The 24,952-nt window shown below is 63.2% G+C and overlaps 2 protein-coding genes across 9 annotated transcripts in view; both read left to right on the top strand.

Annotated features, from left to right (window-relative positions):
• The window catches only part of CCDC187 (coiled-coil domain containing 187), a 41,699-nt gene extending 31,444 nt beyond the window's left edge, over window positions 1-10,255 (top strand). For 7 of the 8 annotated variants that reach the window (XM_045082714.1, XM_045082712.1, XM_045082709.1 and 4 more), the window contains 8 exons: window positions 84-171; window positions 1,315-1,461; window positions 2,351-2,487; window positions 4,796-4,959; window positions 5,366-5,499; window positions 5,757-5,953; window positions 6,492-6,568; window positions 7,044-10,255. In XM_045082714.1, coding sequence (XP_044938649.1) covers window positions 84-171; window positions 1,315-1,461; window positions 2,351-2,487; window positions 4,796-4,959; window positions 5,366-5,499; window positions 5,757-5,953; window positions 6,492-6,568; window positions 7,044-8,815 — 2,716 coding nt within the window. In that variant the 3' untranslated portion in view covers window positions 8,816-10,255. The remainder of the gene's footprint in view (window positions 1-83; window positions 172-1,314; window positions 1,462-2,350; window positions 2,488-4,795; window positions 4,960-5,365; window positions 5,500-5,756; window positions 5,954-6,491; window positions 6,569-7,043) is intronic. The other variant, XM_045082711.1, reaches the window with a different exon arrangement.
• A 3,845-nt stretch (window positions 10,256-14,100) lies between these two features.
• QSOX2 (quiescin sulfhydryl oxidase 2) overlaps window positions 14,101-24,952 on the top strand; it is a 35,383-nt gene continuing 24,531 nt past the window's right edge. The window contains exons 1-3 of the mRNA XM_045082920.1: window positions 14,101-14,256; window positions 18,597-18,871; window positions 18,990-19,270. Of these exons, the coding sequence (XP_044938855.1) occupies window positions 14,101-14,256; window positions 18,597-18,871; window positions 18,990-19,270 (712 nt within the window). The remainder of the gene's footprint in view (window positions 14,257-18,596; window positions 18,872-18,989; window positions 19,271-24,952) is intronic.

Below are 24,952 nucleotides of genomic sequence, written 5' to 3'. Positions count from 1 at the left end.
TGGCCAGGGCTGGCCATGTCTGCAGTTTTCCACATCCGCTTGCTGGATGCGAGGTGGGCAGCGGGTCCTGCCTCCTCCCCCAGGTGTCTGGGCCACGAGGGGAACACCGCGGTGCTGGCAGTCTTGGCAGAGAGGCAGAAGCAGGCCCTCAGCAGCCTTGAGCAGGAGCAGGTAAGGGCCAGCTCAGCCCCCAGGGGTGGGTGGGCAGCCGGCACCGGCTCTGTCCTGCCACCCTCCAGGCTGACTCGTGAGTTCTCTGCACCACCCTGTGATAGTTCCCTGCCATCAGCGCCCTCCCGGGGAGCTCTGGACCCTGTGGTGTGAGGGCAGCGTCCAGGGCCCAGGGGGGCCAGCATGGCCTTAGTCCTGCCCCCTGGGGCCTCCTGGAGCCTCGCCAATGGGAGAATGACAGCCGTGTCTGCTGCGGGGGCGACAGGGGCCTTAGCACGGCCAGCACTACCCACGGGGTATTGTGCACGACTGCAGAGGGCCTCACTAGCTGCTCCGAGCCCAGTGTCCCGGGGCCACTCTGTGGTGGGACCAGTCTTAGCCCCCTTAGGCAGATGGAGAAACTGAGGCTCAGTGTAGGGGGCTTGCCTTGCTCAGGGACCCACAGGGGCCAGTGAGGGGTGATGTAGGTTGACAGAAACCCTCCCCCCAGATATCTATGCAGGGCATAGATACCATGACTGTGAGCTGTGAAGGCAGCTTAGAAGGGGCTTGAGTTATGTTGTGGCAATGCAGTGGTGAACCAGGCAGTCTGAGCTGCTGACCACTGGGGCTTGAGCAAGGGACCCAGCTCTTGGGAACCTTGAGAAGGGACATAGCTCTTCTAACCTATGAAAGCTGCCACCACCTGGGGAGGGTGCGCGAAGACCAAGCGGGTGCTCTGGGCAAGGTGGCTCTGCCGAACGGCATCCCTCCAGAGGCAAAGCAGGGACCAGAGGACACCTGCGGACAGTTTAATGAAGGGACAGGTCCAGGGGCTGGGGGCAGGGCCCAGAACCTGGAGAGAGGGAGGGCTATGTGGGGGAGGGCAGAAGTGCAGCCAGCCTGTCCCGACCCACGTTGAGGGGGTCCAGGGAACAACACCCTACCTTCCCTCCCGCCTCCTGCCAAGCCTCCTGTTGGCCAAACCCAAGGGTGGCCAACATGCTGAGCAGGATGAGGAACGCACCTGGAGCGGCTCAGGGAAGGCCCCTCTGGAGCCAGGATGCCCCCCAGACTCCCCCTTCCCCGCTCATCACTCTAATCCTGTGGGTCTCTCTCTGCGCATGGCTGGGGTTTTGCTGACTTCTCCTCTGGCTGGTTCAGAGAGCAATCCGATGCCTGCAGAACGCCCACCGCTTCTCGCACGAGGAGAGGAAGCTGCTTCTGCAGCACCAGAGGGACATCCTGTCCCTGCGGACAGCTGTGGCACAGCTGCAGCAGGAGCTCAAGGCCCAGACCGGGCTGCCTCAGGTGGGTGCACTCCCCAGGCTGGAGACCTGTCACCTGCCACCCGGTTGCTCTGTGGGACAGTGCAGGAGCCCCGTCAATATGCCTCAACCCAGAGCGGGGAGGGCCTGGGAGAGGTCTAATGGGAGGGCAGGAGGCAGTCGCCTCCTGCAGGGACCAAGGAGGTTTCCCGGATACCACAGTCCTGGTCGGTCTCTCCAGGGGGATCCAGACCCCCCCCCCACACACCATAGTAGGGGTCAGGGGTGGGGGTGAGAAGCCCAGTGGGAAGGAGGGGGTTAGACTAGAGCTGGGGATGGGGCTGGGGCTGGTGGCGGCTGAGGCAAGAAGGAAGGGTGGCCTGGGCTCCTAGGGGGACAGCCCCTTGGGGAATGCCAAGCAGCGAAGGTGTCCTTGCTCCAACTGCCCGTCCCCACCAGCTGTCGCATGGAGGGGGTCGTGTGGACACTGAGTGGGGCGGCCGTCCCCAGCCTCAGTGTATCCTCGGTTGAGATGGGGATGCTGACACGGCCTCACCTGGCGGGGTGAGGATGGAAAGAACTGGGCTCTGCGGGGTGAGCAGCAGGTGGTGTGTGCCCTGCCCTAGGCTGGCCTGCAGGACAGGTGACCCGGGACTGCCCATTGCCAGAGCGTGGCCTTGAGTGTGGGTACGGTGACCCGGGGCAGCCTCGGAATCCAGCCCCGGGCCTTACGTCTGCATCTGCCAGGGGGCAGTTAGTTCCGATGCAGGCTGCCTGGGAGGTTAGAGCCGCCTGTCTCCGCCGGCGAGAGCGCCAGCTTCCACGCCGCAGCCCGGGCAGCCAGCGGCCTCCGCACATGCAGCCTACCCCCAGCATTGCCTGAGCAGGTGACACAAGTGTGTTTCACACTGCTTTCCGGTGCTGTTTCTCAGAGGTCTGGCCCCAAAGTCAAGACCACTCAGGTGGAGGGGCCGGCACAGGGCGATCTGTGCCCGTCAACACCACGTGGGCCTGGCGACCCCACCAGCCCCAGCCCCCGGAGAAGCTCCGAGAGCCCACGCGCCCAACAGTGAGTTGTCAGCGGCACTCCTGGTCTCCGTGCTCACCATTAAAGCCTTTCCTGTGCCGAGTGGCCCCGGTACTCATGGCTGCTGGGCCCTGCACGTCTCAGTCCTGCTGGTGGGGAGGGGGCGGCCCTGGAGACCCCAAGGGGACCCTGCTCCAGCTGACCGGCCCATGGGGATGTGGGCAGAGGCCAGCGTGGCCCTGGGGTCCAGTGGGAGGAACACAGCAGAGGAGCACAGCGCTGGCTCACGCCTAGCTGGGCTGCTGGCTAGAGTGTGGCCCTGGGGTGCCCTCCCTTCTCTGAGCCCGGCTCCTCATCTGCCACCATGCCTTGGCTACGTGGGGTACAGGGAGACAAAACAACTAGACAGGCTTTGCTGGGAGGCAGCAGGTGGCCCCTGTGTGCCCCCCCCACCCCCAGCAGCCAGGAGCCTCCCTGGAGGCTGGCTCGGGGCTTTGCTACCAGCTGTGACGGCTGGGCCTTTTCTCCCAGGCCTGGCCACGTGGCTGCTGGCCTCGTTTTGCCACAACAGGGCCTCTCCTGGCCGATGAGAGGGGCGCTGCCCTGCGAGGGTCGAGGGGGAGTCCAACGACCAGAGCCCTGACCCAGAGCCCTGTGGGAGAGAGCGAGCTGCTTTTCCCATCACGACTGTCCTACATCCCTTCTCTTCTGCCTTAATCAAATGGCCCCAGGGCTGTCGGCCCACCAGCCAGACTCTAATCCCAGCAAGCTGGGGGAGAGGACACAGGAGGCAGCCCCTACCGTGGGAAGGCCTCGCCGCCCCCACCAGGAGCGGCCTTCACAGGGACCCCCGCCTGCCTGCGGGAGCACCAGCGCCTCCAGCAGCCCTCTGACCACGTGGCAGGACCCTTTGCCTGCCTCCTCCGCACAAGCGGGTCTTGGCCCACTCGGCTGCCCGACCGCAAGCCCCGCGTGCCTTCCCCGTGAGAGGACTTTGCAAGTAAATCTCAGCGTGGACTGATCTACCCTTCACGTTGCCTTCGATGGCCGGGCCCGGGGATCTCGGAAGACGCTTCCAGGCCCGCTATACCCTCTCGGTCCCAGGGAGCCGGGTTGGGAAGGCTGGGTGGGCGGGGCCGTGTGCAAGGCTGTGGGTCGGCCTGGGTACTGCGGGAACCAGCCGTCCTCCGGGGGGGCGAGGCCTCGCTTGATTTCTCCTGACACCAGCGAGGCACGAGTCGCCGTCGGAAAGTTAGGGAACAGAGAAGCTGTGTACACAGAAGGAAAAATCTCAAATTTCTCCTAACCACTCCCTTCCTCACTGAGAGAGACCTTTGATTTTTTGCGGGAGGTCAGGCCGTGCAGAGAACAGGAACTTCTCTCGGCTCCAGCAAGAGGAGCTCAGTGGAGCTGGGGCTGGGTGAGGGCCCAGGTGCACCCTTGAGCTAGGGCCCCCGGGGCCACTCCCTGCGCTGCTAAGCCCCACACCGCCCTCCCTACCCCCTGTCCTGGCTCCTGGCCTGAGGCCCATTCCAGATTATTTAGCCGGTCCTGTCCCCTAGGCAGTGCTGAGGGGTGGGTGATGGGCTCAGGCGCAGCCCCCTTGCTCCTGGGGCCGGGCAGGGCCTGCGTCTGGGACACCCCAGAGGGGACAGCTGCCTCCCAGGCCTTGTCCCAGAGAAGTCAGAGCTCCAGTCCCTGAGCGGTCCCCTCCTTCAAGGCCCAAGATTACAGGCTCTAGGATGGCCCTGGGACCCCAACCCTGTTCACGCCCCCGATGTGGGTGTGACCCCACTGCGGGGAGACGCTGGGCAGGGGAGGGCAGCAAGCTGTGCCTGGTTGTAGTGTGCACCTTGGGGGAGAGGGTGGAGAAACACGGCAGGCAGAGCCTGAGAGAGAGGCAGCTGTGGCCCAGCCGGGCTCCCCACCAGCACTGACCTTCGCACCAGGCCCTTGCCCCCGGCCGCCTCCTTGAGGCTGCGACCATGGGGGAGGGGGCTCTTGATGTCGGTCCATGTGTCCCGAGCACGGGAGCAGGTCTGGATGTGTGGCATCTGGGCCTCCCAGAGCGCAGGGGAGCCCAGTGGCCGGTCCCTCCCATTACGCCGCAGAACCATGCCTATGCCGTTAGCCCCCAGCCACGGCCCCATCTGGGGGCAACGGCCTGGTGGGCAGGGCCCAGGCCCTGTCTTCCCTCACCCGTGTGCTGACCACTCAGCCACTGTCCACAACTGTGCCCTGGACACATGCCGTCCTGCTTGTGGAGTGTCCCAGTCAGGACTTGTCGCCTGGGGTGGGGGGCACAGCCCTGACAGGCAGTCACAGACCCTCTGCACTCACTGCCTTGTAGCCTTCCCACTGGGCAGGAGGACAGGACACACCCCGAGGCCACTTCAGCTGCGGACAGTCACCGACCGCCTCCAAGGCCTGTGTGGGGAGAGGACATGCCTGTGGCCAGTGGCTGGCCTGATGCTGGGGGCCGGCTGGTAGAGAGCCAGATCCCTGTGGACCAAGGTAACCAGATAAGGCAGCAGCGGCCGAGGACGGACAATCACTCTGTCCGGGGGCCCTGGCCACCTGGGGCAGCACCCGGCTTGTGATCAGACAGACCTGCATCCTGGCCAGCCTTGCCCGAGCTGTGCGACAGGGCTGTCCCCCACCGCTCCCTCCATGTCTAGGTGCAGGGGGCCTACCGGCGGGAGGGTCCCCTGCACACACCTCCACCAGCATTTCCAGGCAGGGGGGTGGGTGAGGGGTGCTCCTCCCTGTCCTCAGTCTCCCCCTCTATAGGACAGGAGGCCAGGTCAAGGGTGGGCCCATTTTCTGAGACTGTTCCACATGGCTTCAGAATTCCTAGACATTGTGCCATCCACACCCTGCGTTCCACTCCCATCAGTGCTCACGGTCTCTTTGCTCACAGGAGACCCCCCGCCCAAGCCCCGCCCTTTGTCATCGATGGAGAGGACGCAGCCTCTGAGGGAACGCCGCGGGCAGAAACTCCAGGGCCGGCGCTCCCTGGGCGGAAGGAGTCCGCGCAGCCCCCCGGAAGCCGGCGTGAGTCGAGGCTTGGCCCTGCACCCTCTGTGGGCAGAGTGGGGGCCTGGCCTTGCTTGGTCAGGCTCTACTGTGTGGCTTTGGATGGGACGGGTCACCCTGTCCACCAGATGGGGGTGTGGATGTTTGGGACCTGTTTGGCCCTTCCCAGGTGGATTCGTCCATTGAGGGGGTGTTTGGAGTCTGGGGTGGGGTATCTGGCAAGTGGGGGTCTCCAGGGCCGTCTTTAAGGGGACGGTCTTTGTTCATTACCATAGTCACAGGAACGTGCTGGAGGTTATCCACCGCTGAGGGGCCAGGACCCAGTGCCCTGGGGCGGTCTCTCTCCAACATGCTCCCAGCAGGTGGTTGAAGGCAGCATAAGCCCAGCAGAGTCAGAACCAGAGCTGGATTTTGCCGACAGCCCCAAGGAGGAGCCCCACCAGATGGAAAGCCGGGCGTCAGGGGGACAGAGGTGTGCACTTTGGAGGGCTGCCTGGGGCCGGCGGGACTCTCGGGCAGGAGTCGGGACCTGGGGCATGGAGATGCCTGTCCTCTCCTCCAGAGAACCGCATTCCCTCCGGGTACCCCTCGTCCTGGCCTGGGCCCCCTGGGCACCCCCAGCCCTCCCCATGCTGTCCGGAGCCTGACCCCCTCTGTGGAAACAAAGAAGTCCGCTGGGGAATCAGCCCCAGGTCCGGTGGTAGGGGCGGTAGGAGGGGCCCTTCTGGGGAACACGTGCCTCTGGGCTGCTCAGATGGCAACACCCCCAGAGACCTGATGCTGCAGGCAGGGACAGGCCAGAACCCGCAAACACAGGGCCCCTTGCCCCCACCCGGGGAGTCCTGTGCCCTGGCGGTCCCTTCCTATTGGGGCAGATGCCTGGCAGGCCGGCTGTCAAGCTCACGGGGTAGTTGAAGGTCCCGCAGAGGCCCTGAGCCTTGAGGAGGAGGCTGGGGGGATGGGACCCTCTCCGGGGAGCCCCCGGGACACGCCCAAAAATGTGCCTGCAGGATGGAGACCTGTTGGCAGGAGGACCCCCACGACCCCTTCTCTCGGCCGGAAGCTGCCCCGTGGACTGCTGCTCCAGGTGACCCCCCCCGCAAAAGGCCCCACTCTGCACAAGGGACAAGGAATTCCCACTTAAGGGTCATCCAAGACCAGCTTCTCAGTCAGAGTCAGGTTTCTCCCAGAGCCCCACGGGGGAGCCCTGCCCGCCCCCACCCTCCCGACACGGGCCCTTGCGGGGCAGGTGAGGGAGACCCCTGTCCAGGGTGTCTGGGCCTCAAGGAAGCCGGCCAGTGTGGGTGCAGCCTCCCCGTCTAGCACACAGCAGCTCCCAGGCCAGACCCACCCAGACGTGACTCCCTCCCCTGTGGGCGGGTGGAGAGTGGGGGCTCAGCCACGCGGGCGCTGTGGACATTTCTTCTGCCTGTCAGGGCGTTTCTGGTTTTGGGCCACTGGCTTGGGGCCTGTGGCTTGTGGGCTGCAGCCCGTCCGTGCCCGCAGGGGTGACAGAGCCTAAGGACTGTGGGCCTCACCCCCAAATGCCCCTCTCTCTGCAGCTCCTGCGCCCTCCAGCCCAGATGCGGGCAGCCCCCTGGGGCTGGGCCCCGAGTCCGAGTCTGAGTCAGCTCCCGGGACCTGTGCCGGGTCCCATGCCGCCTCCTCCCTGAGCGGGCTGTCCTGCTCTTCTCTCCAGGAGTTTCAGAAGGCGTCCGCCATGCTGGTGCAGCTTTCCGAGAGCTCTGTCTCCCTCTCGGACTGGGAAGCTGGGGACCCCATTGATGCAGACCCCGGCTGGTCTGGGGAGCTCTCACCCCAAGACTCCTGGGGGGTCCACCGGGGCGGGGAGCGGGTGGCCTGGGAGAGGCTGGAGGGCAGCAGGACCAGTCGCCAGGGCGGCTCCCCCACAGACGCAGGGGGTCCAGAGTCCAGGGGAGGACTCGTGCGCGCGGGCCGGCTGCTGCCTCTCCCGGATGCCCCTTCTGGGAGGTCAGGGTCGGAACTGTCAGAGGCATCCAGCGAGGTCTGGGATGAGGAGAACCTGCTGGGGCCAGGCCCCGGTGCTGACCCAGCCTCAGGGCGCCGCTCCCCTGCGGGAGGCTCATCCCATCTGGAAGGTGGCAGGGTGCCCTGCTCTGTATCTCCTTCCCTGGGCCTTGAGGAGGGGCAGGAAGCTTCCGGAACCAGCGGGAGCCTGATCAGTGGATTAGATACAGAAAGAGCCAAACAGGTGTCCCCGGAGGCTGCCTCCCCACCACTCCCGTCCACGGCCTCTCCCTCCAATGACTCAGACCTGCCCCTTTCCTCTCCCTTCGGGTCCCTGGCATCAGAAGGGGTGGAGTTTGGCGAAGGAGGAGACACTGGGGCTCTTCAGGCCTCGGCTGGCTGCCCCGAGGGGTCTGGGGTCACTGACCTGAGTCTGTCCAACCACAGGAAACCTCAACAGGCCCGGTCTGAGCCTGAGGTCCCCGTGAGCCCGCAGGCTCCTCCTGGGGACCCTGGTGGTCTGGTAGCCCGGACGCCCGAGGGCTGGGCACCTGGATGTGGGGGGAGGGGACACTCCCCTGCCCCGGAGGAAGCCCAGCCCACCCTGGCCAGCGGGGTCTTGCGCGAGATCCTGTCCCCCGTGGACGACGTGCTGTCCTATGGCAGTGCTGACCTTCCGTCCTCCACCCACAGGGACGCCAGCCTCCCTCCTTGGCCACCCACCCTCCCAGCAGAGCGCGAGGGCGCCAGCCTGCCCTCGGGAGACTTCCCTCCCCCACCGGAAGACGCCATGTCTGCTGGGGGCTCGCGGGGCCTCCCCGGGGACGATGCCTCCATCAGAACTGGGGAGTTGCCCTCCTTGTCTGAGGAGGTCCTGCCTGAGCCACTGTCCCCGGGGCCCCAAGAGTCAGGGCTCTGCCTGGGGGCGGGCAGACAGGGTGGAAGCCTTGGGAAAAAATGGGGCGGATCGTGTTCTGATGGGGGAGCTGAGGCTGTGGGCAGCCAGTGGTCTGAGCCAGCTTGCTGCCTAGGGTCCCCCTTGTGTGGGGGGGATGGTGGTGCCGTGGTGGGGCTCCCAAGGCTGCCAGCGCAGTCCCCAACCCCATCCAGAGTGGCCTTCATGGCCGCGGAGGGTCTGCCCATGTTGTTGGCAGCTGGAGGTACGGGGCCGTCTGGCACCGGGCAGGGCGACCTGGATCCTGCTTTGGGCGTGGGCTCCCACGCAGATGTACCTGGTGGGGAGAGAGCCGAGGTGGTGGACTTGGTGTCCAGCCAGCTCACCAGAAGGATCCTGTGCGACACGCTTGCTGTGCTCTCAGAGTTGGCCCAGCCGGCCGCCCACTGATGGAGAAGCAGCTGTGTCCCCACGGCTGACCCGGCACGTCCCCAAGACTGATGAGACTCCTGAGGAGACAGGGCAGGGCCCGCGGTGACACACAGACACCTGTGACATTGCTGTGTCACTGTGCCCACGTGTGCCTGTGTGTGGGGGAGGCTCCGGAAGTCTGGACCACCGAGGCCAGAGCCGCCGCTCAGAATAGCCACCTGCCGCCGGCCGTGCAGGTGGTCCTCTGACGCTAGGTGGGGGACCGGGCACTGCTGTGACATCCCGTGCAGTGGGCTCTGTTCTTCCGGGCTTTGGGTCCACGGCTTCCATCAGGCCCCCAAAAGGGTCCCTGCTGCATAGTTCAAGAGGCGGGAAGCTGAAAGGTTGTGCGGGGCATGTCCGAAGGCTGGCTGGCCCAGGACAGATGCGGAAGTCACGGATTCAAGAGAGAACATTCTGGAGGAGCCAGGAAGGGGAGCAGCTCGAGGCTGAACCAGGCACCAGCCCACAGAGACCGCCCGCCAGCACAGAGAGCCTGCCACAAAGGCCACGGGAGAGAGCACCGTTCTGGGGATGTGGGAAGCCCGGGTGGAGGTGGGCAGGGGGCACATCTGTGCGGGCTCACACCCCCAGCTCTGTGGTCCTGGGAGGCCCAGACCTGCATGGGGGCCAACCCAGCTGTGTGGATTAGAGAAGTAGCCCACTCAAGGGCCAAAGGTCACTGGCCAAGGTTTGGCCTGTCCTCTGGGGGTAGGTGGGCCCAGGGCGCTCAGGACACCTTCTGGAAGACACAAGAGCCCGTTCCCTGGTGGCCGTCCACCATGGAATGAGCCCTCGGGGACACCGGCAGTCTTCAGGATAAGGGCGGGGTGCTGACCCCTCAGGCCTTGGCTCCTTCCATCCAGGGCCTCACACCTCCCAGCTTTCGGAGAGGGATTCATCCCCTCGACAGCACTTATGGACCCCTGGGAAGACCCAGACCTTCGTGACTTGTAGCTTAGGTGGGACACGTCTCCATGCCTGGCAGAGCCCCGAGGTCGGCCTGTGCCCTCCACCTTCTGGCTCTGGCAAGCTGCCTCCTCCAGGCAGCCCTCCACCAGGCCCCAGCTCAGGGGCAGCCGCGTGTCTGGGCCGGCTGCTGGCCAGACCCACCTTTGTCACAGGCTGGCTCGGGGCTCGGGGAGGCACAGCTAAGACACCTCACGCGCTCCTGCTTTCGCTGGGGAGAGGCTTGGACCGGGGGTGGGGGTGTTCGCGCTCTGTAGACACATTTCCAAATAGCTTCTGAGCGACAGCTTTTTTATTGATTTCCTTCTAGTTTTCTGAACAAATCAGTCTGTAATTTTTTTATTTTTCTCTATTTATTGCTGACCCTTTTGGATTTACGAGGCTGAGAGAGGAATTATGTATCTCGCACACAGGTTTGGCCACCATGGTAATAAATCTCCTGCGTCACAACCCTGCAGATTTGCCCCCTTCCTGGCGGCCGTGGGTGGGGTGGCTGCGCTCCCAGCCGGACCCTCCTGAGCGACCTTCCCCGGTGCTGGCGGCCCCGCACCCACGACGGCCCTGCGCTCTGTGGGAACTTTGTCCAGCTCAGCCCCGGGGAAGGTATCTGATGCCCTCAGTCTCCCCCGGCCCAGCGAATGCAGAGCACAGCTCTGGCGCTCGAGTCCATGGAGCCGGCAAAATTCTGCACCGAGACTGTGGCCGCCAGGGCCTCACGCCTTGACTCCAATCCCTGACCATCTCTTGGGCCGATAAATCCTGATACCGGCCTCCAGAGAAGTCATTTTCTTTCATAGAAAACGATGATTTCTCAGTTAAAGCCCACATTTAATTTTCCAGTGATCTGTCTCTTTCAGCTGTCCTGCTTTGCCGTCCCCTTCTGCATAAAATGCCCCCGGAGGCGCCTTCAGCGCTTTAAACCCCAAATCACCAGACCAGCTTTACAGGGCCTTTTGATCCCTTACCCGGAGTGGCCGACACAGCCGTTCCTATAAAACACAGCTGGGAGGGGCGCCTGGGTGGCTCAGTGAGTTGAGGCCTCTGCCTTCGGCTCAGGTCATGCATGATTCCAGGGTCCTGGAATCGAGTCCCACATCGGGCTCTCTGCTCAGCGGGGAGCCTGCTTCCCCCTCTCTCTGCCTACTTGTGATCTCTGTCTGTCAAATAAATAAAATCTTAAAAAAAACAAAAAATACCACCGAAGGCCAGGGGGGCAGGTATGGGGCAGCAGCAGGTATGCGCCCCAGGGGAACACAGCATTGCCCATCTGGATGGTGCCATCCTGTACCCAGGGCACGTAGCCCCCCAGGGTCTGCCTGGGCCATGTTCTCCAACTGTCAGCTGAGTGCCTGAGCAAATCCAGCTGAGATCAGACCTGTCCGTGCCCAGTCCCCAGGCAGCCCCCGGGCCCCAGAAGGTGGTCTGTGAGCCCCCACAGCCCACCCTCTGCCAGGCACGGACGCCAAGCTGCTCCCCACCGTTTGTCCCCCAGCACAGGCCCTCCCGTGTCCCCGTGAGCACAGCTGGGAGCAGGTGGGAGAGTTTGCAAAATGCCGACAGGTTTGGGACACAAGGACAGGATCGTGGGCACACGTGCAGCTCCCCTGCACCCGTGGCCCGCCGGGCCGCATCCACCCAGGCCTTAAGATGACCCAGCAGGGCTGCTGTGACGCTCAGAGCCCATCCCAGATGCTGCTCTCCAACTCTTCCTGGGGGTGTGACAGGAACCCTGTCCCCACACGTCCACGGTCCGGGCCCTCCTCAAGGTGTCCTTATGAGGACACACAGGACTGAAACCACCACCACCACCACCCCCCTCCAGGCTCCGTTCCTGGCATGTGGCAGTGGTCTGGAATAATCGTCCTTCTAGAAGGTTTCTGAGGAATGGACGGTGTTCCCGAGCAGCTCCGTGGGGACACCAAACACCAGCTGGAGGGCAGGGCCCGCTCCAGAGCCCGGGCTGCAGCTGGATCCCTCCCTCGGTCCCATGCAGAGTCTGCCCTGTCTGTGGGGCACAGAAAAGGCTCAGCGGCTCTGCCCTCCGGGGCTCATGCCCAGCCAGCTGCAGAGGCTGGCGTGGCTCAGCTCCGGGAGCAGGGAAGGAGCTGCGCCTTTGCCGGCCCCTCCTGAGCCTCAGGATGCCCAGGTTGGAGACCGCACCATCGAATTTGTACCATGTGCGCTGAACTACAGTACCTGGGCCCCTGAGCCTCAGTTTCCCCCTCTGTATACAGGAACACCATCCCTCACCGTATCCACTCCACAGTGCGGGCATCCCCACCGTCGGATGCCTGTGGTCGCAGCGCATCGTCCTGTCGGAGGGTTGGACAATCACCCTGGGCTGCGCATGTTCCTTCCTTAGCAGCACAGTCACTGGGGCCCGCGCTCCTGCGGAGGGCAGCTCCTCTCTCCGGGCAGGGCGGTGCCAGGGTGGGGGCGTGGGGCTTGGAGCAGGGCCTGGAAAGCCAACAGGAGCAGCAATGCTGCCGGTTTCTCAGATTCTAAGATACACCCCCCACACCTCGTTTCGATGCTTCTGAGCTTGGCTGCACTCCACACTCAACGTGTGCGTTTCCGGGTGCAGCGTCTCCGTGCTGGGCGAAGCCGGGTGCCACAGCTGGCTCGATGTCACCCAGCCCGTTTGGGGTGAAGTGTCACCCGCCCATGCGGACTGGCCACCAGCAGGGTTCATGAGGTCAGTGGCACGAGCCTGCCTTGTCCCCACGTGGCGGGTCAACCCCTGCCCCCTGCCTGATGAGACCTGAGAGAAATGGATCCCCACAGCAGGAAGGGGGGTTTGGCCAGTGCTCTCTGGGACTGGGGCTGGCGGAGTGGGTGCTGGCCGCCTGCCAGCCAAGGAGGAAACAGGAGAACCCCAAGGCTGTTCGGTGGGGCAGCACGTACCCCACCGCCCCAGGGTGCTGCCCTAGAGCACCCCGTTCTGGCTCCCTTGCCACCTGGATGGGGACACGCAGGCCCCAGGGTAGAGTGGTGACAGGGGTATTTGCACCTGCGGAAGAGAGGAGCACCGTCTCTCCAGGCGGCTCTTGGTGTCTCCCCAGAATTCCTATGTTGAACATTAACCCCCAGTGTGCTGGTGCTGGGAAGCAGCTTCGGGAGGTGGTGGGAGTTTGATGGGGCCATGCAGCCGGGGCCCTGTGAGAAGAGGCCCCAGAGAGCGGCTCTCGCTCCGTTCACAGGGGCACCCAGAGCAAAGGCCCCAGGAGGACGCGGCAGGGAAGCAGCTAGCAGTTCGCAAACCCAGCAGTGGGGCTCACGGGAAGCTGACCCGCGGACCCCTATCTGGAACGTCCAGCCTCCTGAACTGTGGGAAATGAATGTCTGTCGTTCAGGAAATGCCCGGTCTGAGCGGGCCAAGACAGCATCCTAGGTCAAATTCCTCCTGGGAGTGGGGTGCAGGCGTGCATGGCGGCCTGCAGGAGCCCGGCCAGCCTGTCTTTGCCAGCCCGGTGACCAGCCTGCTGGTCTGTTTGCGCCTCTGTCGTCTTGTGGCTTCGTGGCCGTGCCTCGCAGGTGGAGGTCTAACTGGTCGTAGGTGGCGGGGGCAGAGGCAGAGGCGGGGGCATGGGGGCCCAGAGGAGGCTGAGCTCCACCTCGAGGGCAGCAGGGGCTCCCATGGGCCCCAACAGAGGAGGAGGGGCCCATGGAAGCACAAGAGGCAGACAGGGGCTCCCTTAGGACGCCGGTGCAGCCCCCTCTGTGGAGAGGGGCTGAGCTGGGGGGATTGAGGGGTGTAGGGACTGGGTGCCTCAGTGGCTGGCTTTCACCTTCTTTCCCTCTCTGGGTTCCACTAAGCCCACCCTGGCTCTCCCCACCCTGTTCCCTGCTGGGCAGGGCTCTCCCTCCTGCCTGCAGCCCTCCTACCCGCTCCCAAATCTCCACTCCCCTTCCCAGAAGGTCTCCTGGGAAGAGCCATCGATCAAGTCCTCATGGATCGCTCCTTCTCTCCTTCGGCCTCTCCATAAACCGTCCCCTCTGTCCTCCTGGCCTGCTGTGGTGACCTGCACCAGCCCTACCTACCCTCGGAGCCCCACACCCCCAGAGCCCGCCAGTGGCCTGGCACCTCCCTCAGATGTGGAACCAAGCTCGGGCTTCCATCTCACCCCGACTCCACCCCCCGTGTTCTTCGCCAGTCCGCGGCTCAGTCCACAGCTGTCTCCTCCCTCCAGGAGGACACGACCTCTCTGTCTACATCTGGGTTTGAGTCACCATGTGTCTTACCTTCAAGATGTTCCCAAAGTCCGACCCCATCACTGGCACTGCCATGCGCCACCATGAGTCCCACCATCCCTTTGGGGGGCTGTGATGGCCTCCTGCTTCCCCTCGCCCCTCCTATATGGCAGCCAGAAGAGCAGACCCTCATCCCTACTCAAAATCCTCTGATGGCCACACGACTTTCAGAGCTGGGGCCCTTGTCTACAGTCCAGCTAGTAAGGGCCCACCCAGAGCTCCTCTCCGCTGGCTCTCTGGTTCCCTCCCTTCCCTGGCTCACTCTGCTCCAGCTGTTCTTCCAACATGCGGTCCTTCTACCTCAGGGCCTTTGCACATGCCCTCCCTCTGCCTGGGCTGCAGAAGAGCCAAGAGGCCTGAAGCATAAGACTCTGACCAGGCCAGTGGCTGCCGCTGACTCACGTCTGCTCTGTGATCCACTTCCTCTTTTCTCTGTTTCAGTCCCACAGTCCAGAGAAAATGTGGATGTGCATAACAGTTACAAATAACAATTAAAAACCAGGTCTCCTGTTGGAGTAAGCAAAAAGGCATAGTGATAGGACTTGAGGAGTCAATAGGTCATCAGGGAGCTGGCGTGAGCGAGGTCGTACCAAGCATCTGCGGGTCAGGCTCTATATGCTGAAAACTGGACAAGCAGCCACTGAGCGAAGAACCCATAAAGTGACCTAAAGCAGACACAGAACGTTGAAAATACAGTGTGGAAGGCTGAGCCGCCGGCCCGGATCCCGGGAAGCGAGGACCAAGCGCCATGCCCGCCAGGTCCTGGACGCCACAGCCTCAGAGAGAAAAGTCTCTAAACGGAAAACGGTCAGCAGTGGTCCCCGCCCAGAGAAGACTCCTAAGGCAGCTGGACCAGACCCTATAAGGCTGCGCTGCCCCCAGCCCCTTCCCTCCCATGTGGGAGTCCTTTCTGCTCCGTGAAGCTGCCGCCCCGTCTGGGTCTCTCCTTCCCCCAGTGCGCTCGGACACGGATGCGGGGGATGCCCACTCGGCGCTGGGGACTCCTCTGGGGGCTCATCAGGGGTGTCGGGGAGGCTGAGCAGTACCGCGACAAATGCACTTTCTCTTTTCTTCTCCTTTCCTTTCTCGGGCCATCTCTGCCCTACAAACGTTGCTGTGGCGCGCAGGAGCACCACGGGAATCCGTCAGCCCGCGCGTGCCCGCCGTTCTGAAGCCTCGGGGGTCGGGCTTGGTGCACCCGGACTGTGCAAATCGTCCTGTTCCCGGAGCAGGAACTGTTGGCTCTGTCCAGGGTCAGGGGCTCGGAGGCTGTTTGATGGGAAGGGGCGCCCCCTCTCGGCGCCTGAGGGTCCCCGGCCAAGGCTGCTCATGGTTGGCTTCCGAAGTAGAAGGGACAGGGACGCGGTGACCCGACGGGCGACCCAACCCAGCGGACCGTGGGCGGCAGTCCCGGGTGAGCAGCGTGCCGAGTGGAGCCATCTCCTCTCCCCGACCCCGCTTTCCCCTGGATCCCTTTGACCCCGAGTTTTCCCCTGAGATCTGCACCAGGTGATAGGCGGGGGCTTCTCTGGGGCCACAGACGACACCTGTGGCTCTTCAGGCCCACGGTCCCGCCTCCGGTCACCAGCGGGCAAAGGCTGGTCACAGCCCTGCTGCAGGAGGCCTTTTGCTCCTGTAATTAGCGTGGGTGAGTCTCTGGGTAGCTGAGAGGAGATGTGAATGGGGCGAAGGGGGGATCCCCGATTTGCCTTCCCTGGGAAAGCCTGGTTGCTGCAGAGGGAGGTCCCAGATCGGAGCACATAGCCCAGGCTCTCATCTGGAGCTCTGAGTCAGGACAGAACCCCATCTGCCTGCCGAGGCCGTGGTTGGCCTCTCCTTCTGGGGAGCCCCGCAGGCCGTGCCCCTGAGGACCTGGTGGGGACAGGCCAACCGCACACAGGCCGGCTCTAGCGCTGAAACAGGAGAAGGAGGGCACGGGGGACCAAGGGCTCAGGGGCACCGAGCGGCCACAACCCCGACAGGCCTCACCCCTGCCCCTAGCCGCAGAGGTAGGAGGAGACATCCTGTTCAGGCCGTACTCAAGACGCAGAGAATCACAGGGACACTCAGAAAGTCCTTATTCTGTAGGTGGGGAACACGCCCTCCACAGTTCACTCTCCCCCGGAGGGCATCGTCACAACCGACCCTCAGAAAGAAGCATCTGACAGCCTTCCGCCCCTGTGCTGGCCCGAGGACCAGCCGGAAGGTGGAGGGAACCGCCCTCCGGGGGAAGTAGGAACCGACAGCATTCTGCACTCACACCTGTTCTGTAAAAACAAACAAACAAGGCAAATGGTCTGGAGGTTCCTATTTATGTGGGGGCTCTCTTCGCTCTTCGGGGTAGCCCTGGCTTGGACAAGTCATGTGTGAAGGACCCAGCCTTTCAGGCCGTGTGCAACAGATCAGAACAAGGCGGGGACAGAAAAAGAAGTCAGATCTTGACCAAAGCAGACGGCAGCTGCTCCACCAAAGCACCCTCCCCCCATACAGACTGGAGCCTGAGCGCCCAGTCATTCCTTTCTCCTCCCACTGCAGGAACAAGCGCCGGACGAGGGAGGGACCCCTGCGCCGGTCCCCCACCCGCTGTTGCTCCAGGACTTGAAGCAAACAAAAAAGGCCACAAGAAAAGGCTCGGCTGATCTTGCTGACTCTCAAGGTCCCTGGAGAAGCCAGTCAGGTCTTCCATCTTCCCGGCAGAGACAGTATGTTCCTCCCGAATTGGACCCTCTCTGCCTCTGAAAAGGATCACCCGTGTGGGCAGACCGGACTTACGGAGATGAGCCATGGACAACGGGAAACCCCGGCCCTCCTCGACACCTCCGGCCTCCGTCTGAGCCCCCCTCAGATGGCCCAAGAGCAGGGGCGCCAGGCTCCACACAAGGAGGGGGAGGAGGATGACACCCTTCTATGTCCCATTGGGAACCAGGCTGTCCCGATCTGGAAGGGAGACGGAGGACCAGACGTGCCCCCGATGCGTCGCTGAGCGTCTCAAACACACTTGCGATAGGCCTCTTTTTAGAAAAGTTCTGAGAGGCCCTGAGAAAAGTATTAAATTTAACAATTCGGATCCTGATAATTACTAGGAACGGCTTATTCTTAAGGACACATTTGTCACGCATCTACATATATGTATTTTTTATTTACTTGAGAGAGATCGAGAGAGAAAGAGACCAAGAGAGAGGTGGAAGCAGGCTCTCCGCTGAGCGGGGAGCCCTACGCAGGGCTTGATCTCAGGACCCCAGGATGGTGACCTGAGCTGAAGGCAGATGTTTAACTACTGAGCCCCCCAGGCATCCCCTGCTCAGGCGACCTCTGACATTAGGAAAAAGTTACCAATATCTCCTCCCGGACTCGAGGACAGCCTCCTGAGGACGGCTACCGCCATCTTCCACACTAGGTGAGGCACCTCGGGGAGCTCCCCCAGGAGACACAACTTGCATGGCCTGCTCTGCTGCCCACGTCCTGTTAAGGGTCAGGAATACTCCCCCTCCATAGGAGATGAACTTCTAACAGATCTGAAGCTCCTTTTCAGGAAAAATGCAGCCCTTTCCTCGGTGCCAGAAAAGTAATGACTATTAGTCTTTCTTGGTCATTCACAGCTTTAGGTGCTGTCTTGCTTCTCTTTTGCCGCGGGATGACACGCAGTGCCTCCCTGGAGTGGGGAACCTGTCAGAGGCCCTGGTTATGCTGCTCCTGCATTTCCTATATGGACTTATTTATTTGAAGCGGGTGGGCACCAGCTGGGGGAAGGGCAGAGGGAGAGAGTATCTCAAGCAGACTCCCGAACTCTGGAGCCCACCACCCTGAGATCACGACCTGAGCCAAACCGAGAGTCGGACCCCGACTGACTGAGCCACACACACACACAACCCCCCTGCGCTCCCGCTCCTTTCTTCTCATAGCATCAGCCCTGTGGGCTACCTTGGCCTTGGGCCCACCGAACCCATCTGTCGGGCACCCCCCAGCACCTGTATTTGGGAGCAGAAGGGCAGCCTTAAGCCCGTTAAGTGTGTGGTGGTGCGCAGCTCACACCCGTCCATGCTCCGCACCGCTGGCCCATGCGTGCCGTCCCCGCCAGGCACCTGCAGGCTGACCGGCCACCTCAACGGAGTGGGCCAGGGCACAGGCCAACCTGTCATTCCACCGGAGGGCCCATGCCCGCCGCTGCAGACTTGAGCGACTATTCCAGGCTCTCCAGGTCTGCGGCGGGATCCCCTCATGCAGGGAACCCTGTCCTTGGGTCAACGTGTGGCTCTTGACAGCAAGGCCCCCGGCTGCCTCCAAGCTCACGGCTCCCCGGAACTAAGGGGGAGCCCTCGGGTCACCACGGAAGCATGGCGCATCGGGGCACAGCGGGGCACATCGGGGCAGACACTCGGGCCCGCGTTCCTCGGGCCGCGGGGACACAGAGCGCTGAGCCGCGGGTCCCGGGAAGCGAGGACCGGGCGCCTTGGCCCTACACAGGGAGGTCCCCAGGCCGGCCGGGGGGAGCGGTCGGCGGGCAGCGTCCTGCCCCGGGCCCGCGGCTCCCCTCCCGCAGCGCGCGCGGACCGGCGTTGGGGACGCGGCCCCCCAGCGCGGCCCAGACCGAGATGCCCCGGAAGCCAAGCTCAGGGCAGCGGACGCCCACGTCCAGGCGGGGCCCGTCGGGAGCGAGTTTCCGGCCAGACGACGGGGCGGCGACGCCCGCACGTCGGACACGGGACCTTCTCGGTCGCTGAACCCGGGGACCCTGCAGGGGGCGGGGCCGGGCGCACGCTCGGGGGCGGGGCCGGGCGCGCGCGGCGCACGTGACGCCGGTTGCCAGGGTGAAAGGTCAGGCGCGCCGCGGCACTCCCAACATGGCGGCGGCCGAGGCGGCGGCGGCGGCGGCGGCGGCGGCGGCGGCGGCGGCGGCGGCGGCGGCGGCGGGAGCGGCGGGAGCGGCCCGCAGCCTGGGAGCCCCGGCCCCGGCCCCGGCGGCGGCGGCCCGAGCCCGGCGGCTGCCCCCGCTGCTCGTGCTGCTGGCGGCGGCGGCGGCGGGGCCGGGGGCGGGCGGCGCGGCGCGGCTGTACCGCGCGGGCGAGGACGCCGTGTGGGTGCTGGACAGCGGCAGCGTGCGCGGGGCCACGGCCAACAGCTCGGCCGCGTGGCTCGTGCAGTTCTACTCCTCGTGGTGCGGCCACTGCATCGGCTACGCGCCCACCTGGCGGGCCCTGGCCGGGGACGTGCGAGGTGAGGCGCGCCCGCGCGCGACCCCGACGGCCCGGGCCGCAGCCGCCGCCCGCGGGGGGAGCCGGGCCGGCCGGCGGGGCGGGCGGCGGCGCCCCCAGGGCTCGAGGTCCCCGCCGCGCTCCCGAGCCCCTGCCCGTGAACCCTCTCGGCCGGCGGCGCGTACGGCGGGAGCTGGGGGTGGGCCGGGGCCGGCGGCTCAGCCCCCCCCGGATGCGCCGGACGCCTGCGGGGGCCCCGGACCGCACGGTGTCGCCGCCCGCCGGGGGCCGGGCCCGGGTCTCCTCGCCGGCCCCGCACGGCCCGGCCGCGGCACCCGCCCCGCGCGGCCCGGCTGGCAGAGCGTGCGGTGGGGCTCCCCGGCCCGGAGTCGGAGCTGCCCCCGCACGGGGCGGGCCGGCCGCGGTCCAGCCGGCGCTCGCGAACCTCGGATTACGCGTTTCCGCGGGCGGGAGCGGAGCAAATCGCTGCGCCTTCTTCTGCGCTTGTGCCTGGGTCTGACCTCGTCCTCTGCCGTGATGTTTTCTCCGGCACGGGACGCGCTCACACACACTTCAACGCCTAACTAAGATTTCTGCGCAAAACCGTACATGATTTGATTTTGTTTGTGCATTTGACAGAGACAGACCACACGCAGGCAGAGAGGGGGAGGGACTCCCTGAGCAGAGCGCCCGATGCGGGGCTGCATCCCAGGACCCGGGAGCAGGACCCAAACCGAAGGCAGAGGCTTAACTCACGGAGCCACCCAGGCGCCCCGGCAAATGATTATCTTTAAAATATGTTCTCTTGCTTTGGAGTGTTGGGAGCCTTTTTTGTTTGGTACAGATTGTATTCCCTCATTTGAGAGAGATCACAAGCAGACAGAGAGGCGGGCAGACGGAGAAGGAGAAGCAGGCTCCCCACTCAGCAGAGAGCCCGACCACGCAGGCTCCATCCCAGGACCCCGAGATCATGACCCAAAGCAAAGGCAGGCGCCCAACCGCCTGGCCCGGGGCGTCCCTGCGTGCTGGGATTCTTGATTCTGAAGGCTTTGTTCTCTGATCTCGTTTTCTTAAGCCGCCAGTGTTTGGACCCGAGGTCAGAGGCTAGGAAGTGGACAGACTGCCCCTTCAAGGCTCTCTTAAAGCCTTTTTTCTGAGAACAAGCAAGCATTTTAATAACAGAACTTTTCAGTTGTCATTTGTTTTTGAGTGGCAGAAGCGACATGTAAATTCAAATGCAAATGTGGGACTCTGTCTGTGGCAAAACATTTGTCACCTATTTGTGCACATTTTGATTCCCTCACTGGGCTGGGCGTCTGAAACAGATGCCGTGAGCCAGATTCGAACATTGCAGACTGTTCTGTGTTGAACCAGCAAGTCAGGGGCCATGGAGCTTGGATGGAAGGTTCCTTCTAGAAATGAGGGCGGTAAAATCCATACCTAATGGGGTGATTAACTCAGCTGTTAGCTGAATACGGTTATCTTAACAGGATTGGACGCTGGCCAAGTCAGGCCTGTGGTGGAAGGGAGATGTGGCTGGAAGGGAAAAGCAGCTGTGGTCTGAGGACAGCTGCAGGGACACCTGGGCAGAGCCCTCGGCACTGGGGAGTGGCCCACTTGGGATCCCCAGAGAGAAGTCACCTGGGGGCTTGTTAGACGTGGGCCCCAACCCAGGCCCAGCCTCCTGTCAGCACAAGCCCCACGTCTGCAGGATCACGGTTCTCAGGGACACTGGGCCTCAGAGACTCCTGCATGGAAAGGCTCGTGGCCAAGAGCGCCAGGAATCACAGCACATGACCTCTTCCTCGTGGATGTCCGCCACACACAAGAATTCCTCAGGAAAGGAGCGTGCTATGTCTAAGCCTTTGCTTCCCGCTTCATCTCCCACAGGGTCCTTTTTGTGCCTAATTTCAGCCAACTCCCCATGGAATCCCAGGGAAGCAGCACCCTCTCCCCACCCCTGGCCGCCCACAGGGGAGCAGATGCCCATTGTTCCCCCTGTGAATGCACGCTTTCCTCCCCCTGTCACCGCTTGGCCCCATCAGTCACTTGTGAATTCGGCTGTCCCCTCCCTGGGGCACACAGGCCTTGCCCTGGGCCACCACAGGTGCCTCTCAGCACCGCTCTTAAAATGGAGAGTACCCAGCCGGCTTTTCCCATCCACCCCTCCTCCAGCCCCATCCCAAGGCTTCTGGAGAGTGAGCTAGGCTTGGCTCCCCCGTGAGACTGCCTGGGGTCGGGGAGCTCTGTCTCCCCAGATGTCCCTCCACCGTCGTCGCTGCCACATGGGGTCAGCTCGGAAGGGACGGGACGGAAGCAGGACGGAAGCAGGAGGGGTGGTCTGCAGGGGGTGGGGCTCCTCCCAGCTCTGGGAACTGCTGAGGGGGCCTTTGTTTTTCTAAAAGACTTAGGTTGAAGTTTAACACTTCACTGACATTTTCAAGGTTTTTGAAATAAGTGCTTTTCCTCCTAAGAAGGCTTAACAAACAAAAGGTCTACTGTTGGGTGTCGCCAAATGCTACGCCAGTGTTTGTGGATCTGGCTTAGGCCTGTCAGTTCTAAATCCTTTGCAAAACAGAACCCTGCTGTGTTCCTGGAAATCGTTTAGCCCCGAGCCGGGCCGTGGCGTTCCCTCAGCCTGTGATGCTGCCACCGATTGGGCCCGTGAGCTGTCTCTGAACTAGCTCGAGGGAAACTTGGCCATCCCAAAGAGTGTCCCGGTCAGGGTCAGGGTCACCTAGGCCTCAGCCTCTGTTCTTGTGGGTCTCGCATGTACTCCCTTGCGGAAGCAGGCAGATTTTCTGCAACAGCGCTGGACCTAGGTAAGGCTCAAAGGGGAGCCGGAGACTTGGCGGGCAGTCACAGTGCACACCTGCTCTTCCTGCTCTGTGAGGGGTTGTGGGTGTCACCCCTGTCCTGGATGGTGACGCCTGGAGGCGGCGCGACGCTGAGTCTTCTCTTAGGATCACACAGCTGAGTGACAGGCTCTGTGGCTCCGAGACCCGCCGCTCCCTCTGCGTGGTGGCCGTGAGGCAGGTGCTCATTCCTGCCCAGAGTCTGCTCTGGCTTGCCCCCCTTGAGCTCACCACGCAGTCTGGTCTTCCCACCCACGCTGGCCTCTTGGAGATGAGCTAGGACTGCTTGGTGTCCCCCATGGGCCCACATTCAAGCAGAGAGTGGAGAGTAGGGGTGGCGGCTGATGGCGGAGGGGTGACAACACCAGCAAGAGCGACTGACTGGTCAGTGCACCTGCAGGGGTGTGCAAGGTGGGGAGCTGCAGGAGGCTTCCGGGAGTCTGCCTGGACCCTGGAGAGGGTGGACAGAAGGTGGGAAGCAGGCAGGGGTCACATCCGCCTGTTATGGCCCCAGGAAGGCCTGTTGTGCCCCCCACCCCTGGCCCAGGTAGCTGTGGTTAGCCCCGAGTGAGACTCTGTGATGACCGTGACCAGAGGAGCACCACTGCGGCACTGCCGAGCTCAGTGATGCCAGGTATGAGAACCGGGTCATCAGGGCGCTGGGAAGACGAGCGCGGGGAACTTTTCCTCTCTCTGGCCAGCATTGTGAGGCTTCAGCCGTTTGCCAGGAGAGAGGCTCGCGGCCAGGACGGCAGTGTCCCATCAGGCTCTGGAACAGCTGCCCAGGACTCTGTGGAGCTCATTTCACCCCTGTGCTGGGGTGGGTGCGCTGCAGAGACCCTCCACTCCTAGAGGACGCTGAGCGGAGTGTGCCCGGACTCCATCCACCTCCAGTAACTCCTGGATGGCTCAGGCTGGACTCTGCTGCGCACTACTTGGGCTCGATTTCTACCCAGACTTACGTATGTTTCTTTCTTTCTTTCTTTTTTTTTTTTTAATGTAAGCTCCTTGCCCAGCGTAGAGCCCAGCACAGGGCTTGAACCCTGAGATAGTGACCCCAGCTGAGATCCCGAGTCGGACACTCAACTAAGCCAGCCAGCTGCCCCTACCCAGGCCTGTGTAGCTTAAACTTGCTCTTGAACTTGGAGCCTGTCCAAGACCACCTTGCTGAAGCAGGAAAGGGCCTGCACAGGGGGAAAGAGTGTCCTCCGGTGGCTGGAACATGCAAACCCCACCACCCTGGCTCCACCTGGAAGAGAACACCCCCCCACCCCACCCCCCCACGCCCCGCCGCCCCCGTGCGGCTCTGCCTTCCAGACAACCCTCCTCTTGCTCCCTCTCCAAGCCCGGGGAGACACACGACGACGACGACTCCGTACTGTGATCGTTTTCTAGGACAGATTGATGCTTGCCTGCAAATCAGACTTACAAAGACGTTTTATTAGAACTTGGCAAGTAGTGGTATGAGGTTCAGTCCTGTAAGTTAAGAATAGAGTTACTTGAAGGGTAAACTTGAAATAAATTTCAGTTTGCTGTTACACAGAAGCTTCCGTCTTTGACAGATCCGTTTTCAGTCTGCGGTACTGGAAGTGGGCCCGTCTGAGAACAGAGCGGAGCGTGGCTCGCAGACTCCTGTGGGTGCCCCTGGAGGCCGCAGGGCTCCCAGCTGGTGCCCTCCCCCCGTCTGACATTTTGTCAGCCAGGCCGTTTGCATTCAGTTTAGAGTGTTTCTGTCCTTTCTATGGTGGGGTCTAGACAGGTGGGAAAGGCAGGAGGTGGGGAGGGTACGAGTTGAATGAGGCAAGTACCCCGAAGCTAGACCTTTGAAATAGTTTGCATTTTACTTGATAAAATAGACTGTCTCTTTTGTGTTTGCATGAATGCCTCCATCTGCCAGCCCGTAAACCGAAATTCTCCCTCTGCTGCTTTCCTCGCAAGCCTTCCCGCCCAGCCCAGCGCGGGCGGGCTTCCTTTCCCAGACGGACAAAGGCCTGGTGAGGTGTCCGCCCGCCCCTCCGCTCAGCCGCCGGTTTCCGGCGGGCCGACCGGCCAGCTGGCTGAGCTCTGCGGACTGCTTGAGGACCGGCGTCCCGACGGCCTCTGTGTGCTGGCCCGTGGCACTGTCCTCGCCCCGTCCGTGCATCCGCGTGCTCCCTATGGAAGTAGAATCTGATGTCCGCCCTGCGTCGGTCCTGCGTGTTGGAACTTGTCCTGAGTAGGTTCTGTGTGGCCCTGGTAGGTGTGAGAAACCGTGAACAAGACAGCGGAGATCCGAGTGGAGCCTTGTGCCTCAGAGGCAGGGACAGTGAACAGAAACACAAAATGAGGCTAACGGAAGGTCATGAGTCCTAGGAGAGTAAACCGGAAGATTGCATGGGCACTGGGTGGCGGGGGAAGGTGTCGGGTGGCATGTGACACTCAGAACATGAGGGGCGCGCCACAGTCCCGAGATGGGCAGGACCACGGGCATCCGAGGACTGCAAGGGGCCACCACGGCTGTCCGGTGGCGAACCGGGGGGGGGGGTTCCGGTGGGTCAGGCAGCTGGTGGGACCTGTGGCTCCAGGCTTGTAGGCTGGACGGACTGCAAGCAGGCAGGAGGAACGGCTTTAAGTAGGCGGTTATATGATCTGGTTTCTCGGTTTAAAAATGTGGCTGGCCCCGGAGAACCGAGGGCCGGGAGTGACCGGAGCAGGGTGAGCCTGCGCTACCAGCACCGGCCGCCTCCAGGGGGCACTGATGGACCTGGGGCGCAGATTCTGGGAGAAGAACCGCGGGGGGTGGGGACACTTATCTTTCTGCTGCAGGCAGGGTCTTGGAGTTGACCCTTCGTAGTTTGTGGACAGGAAGG

This window comes from Mustela putorius, unplaced genomic scaffold (genome assembly GCF_011764305.1).
Source record: "Mustela putorius furo isolate JIRA1106 unplaced genomic scaffold, ASM1176430v1.1 tig00000596_pilon_pilon_pilon, whole genome shotgun sequence".
In the NCBI taxonomy this organism is placed as follows: Eukaryota; Metazoa; Chordata; class Mammalia; order Carnivora; family Mustelidae; genus Mustela; species Mustela putorius.
Note: the sequence above shows the minus strand (reverse complement) of the source record. Positions and strands in the feature narration are given on the sequence as shown.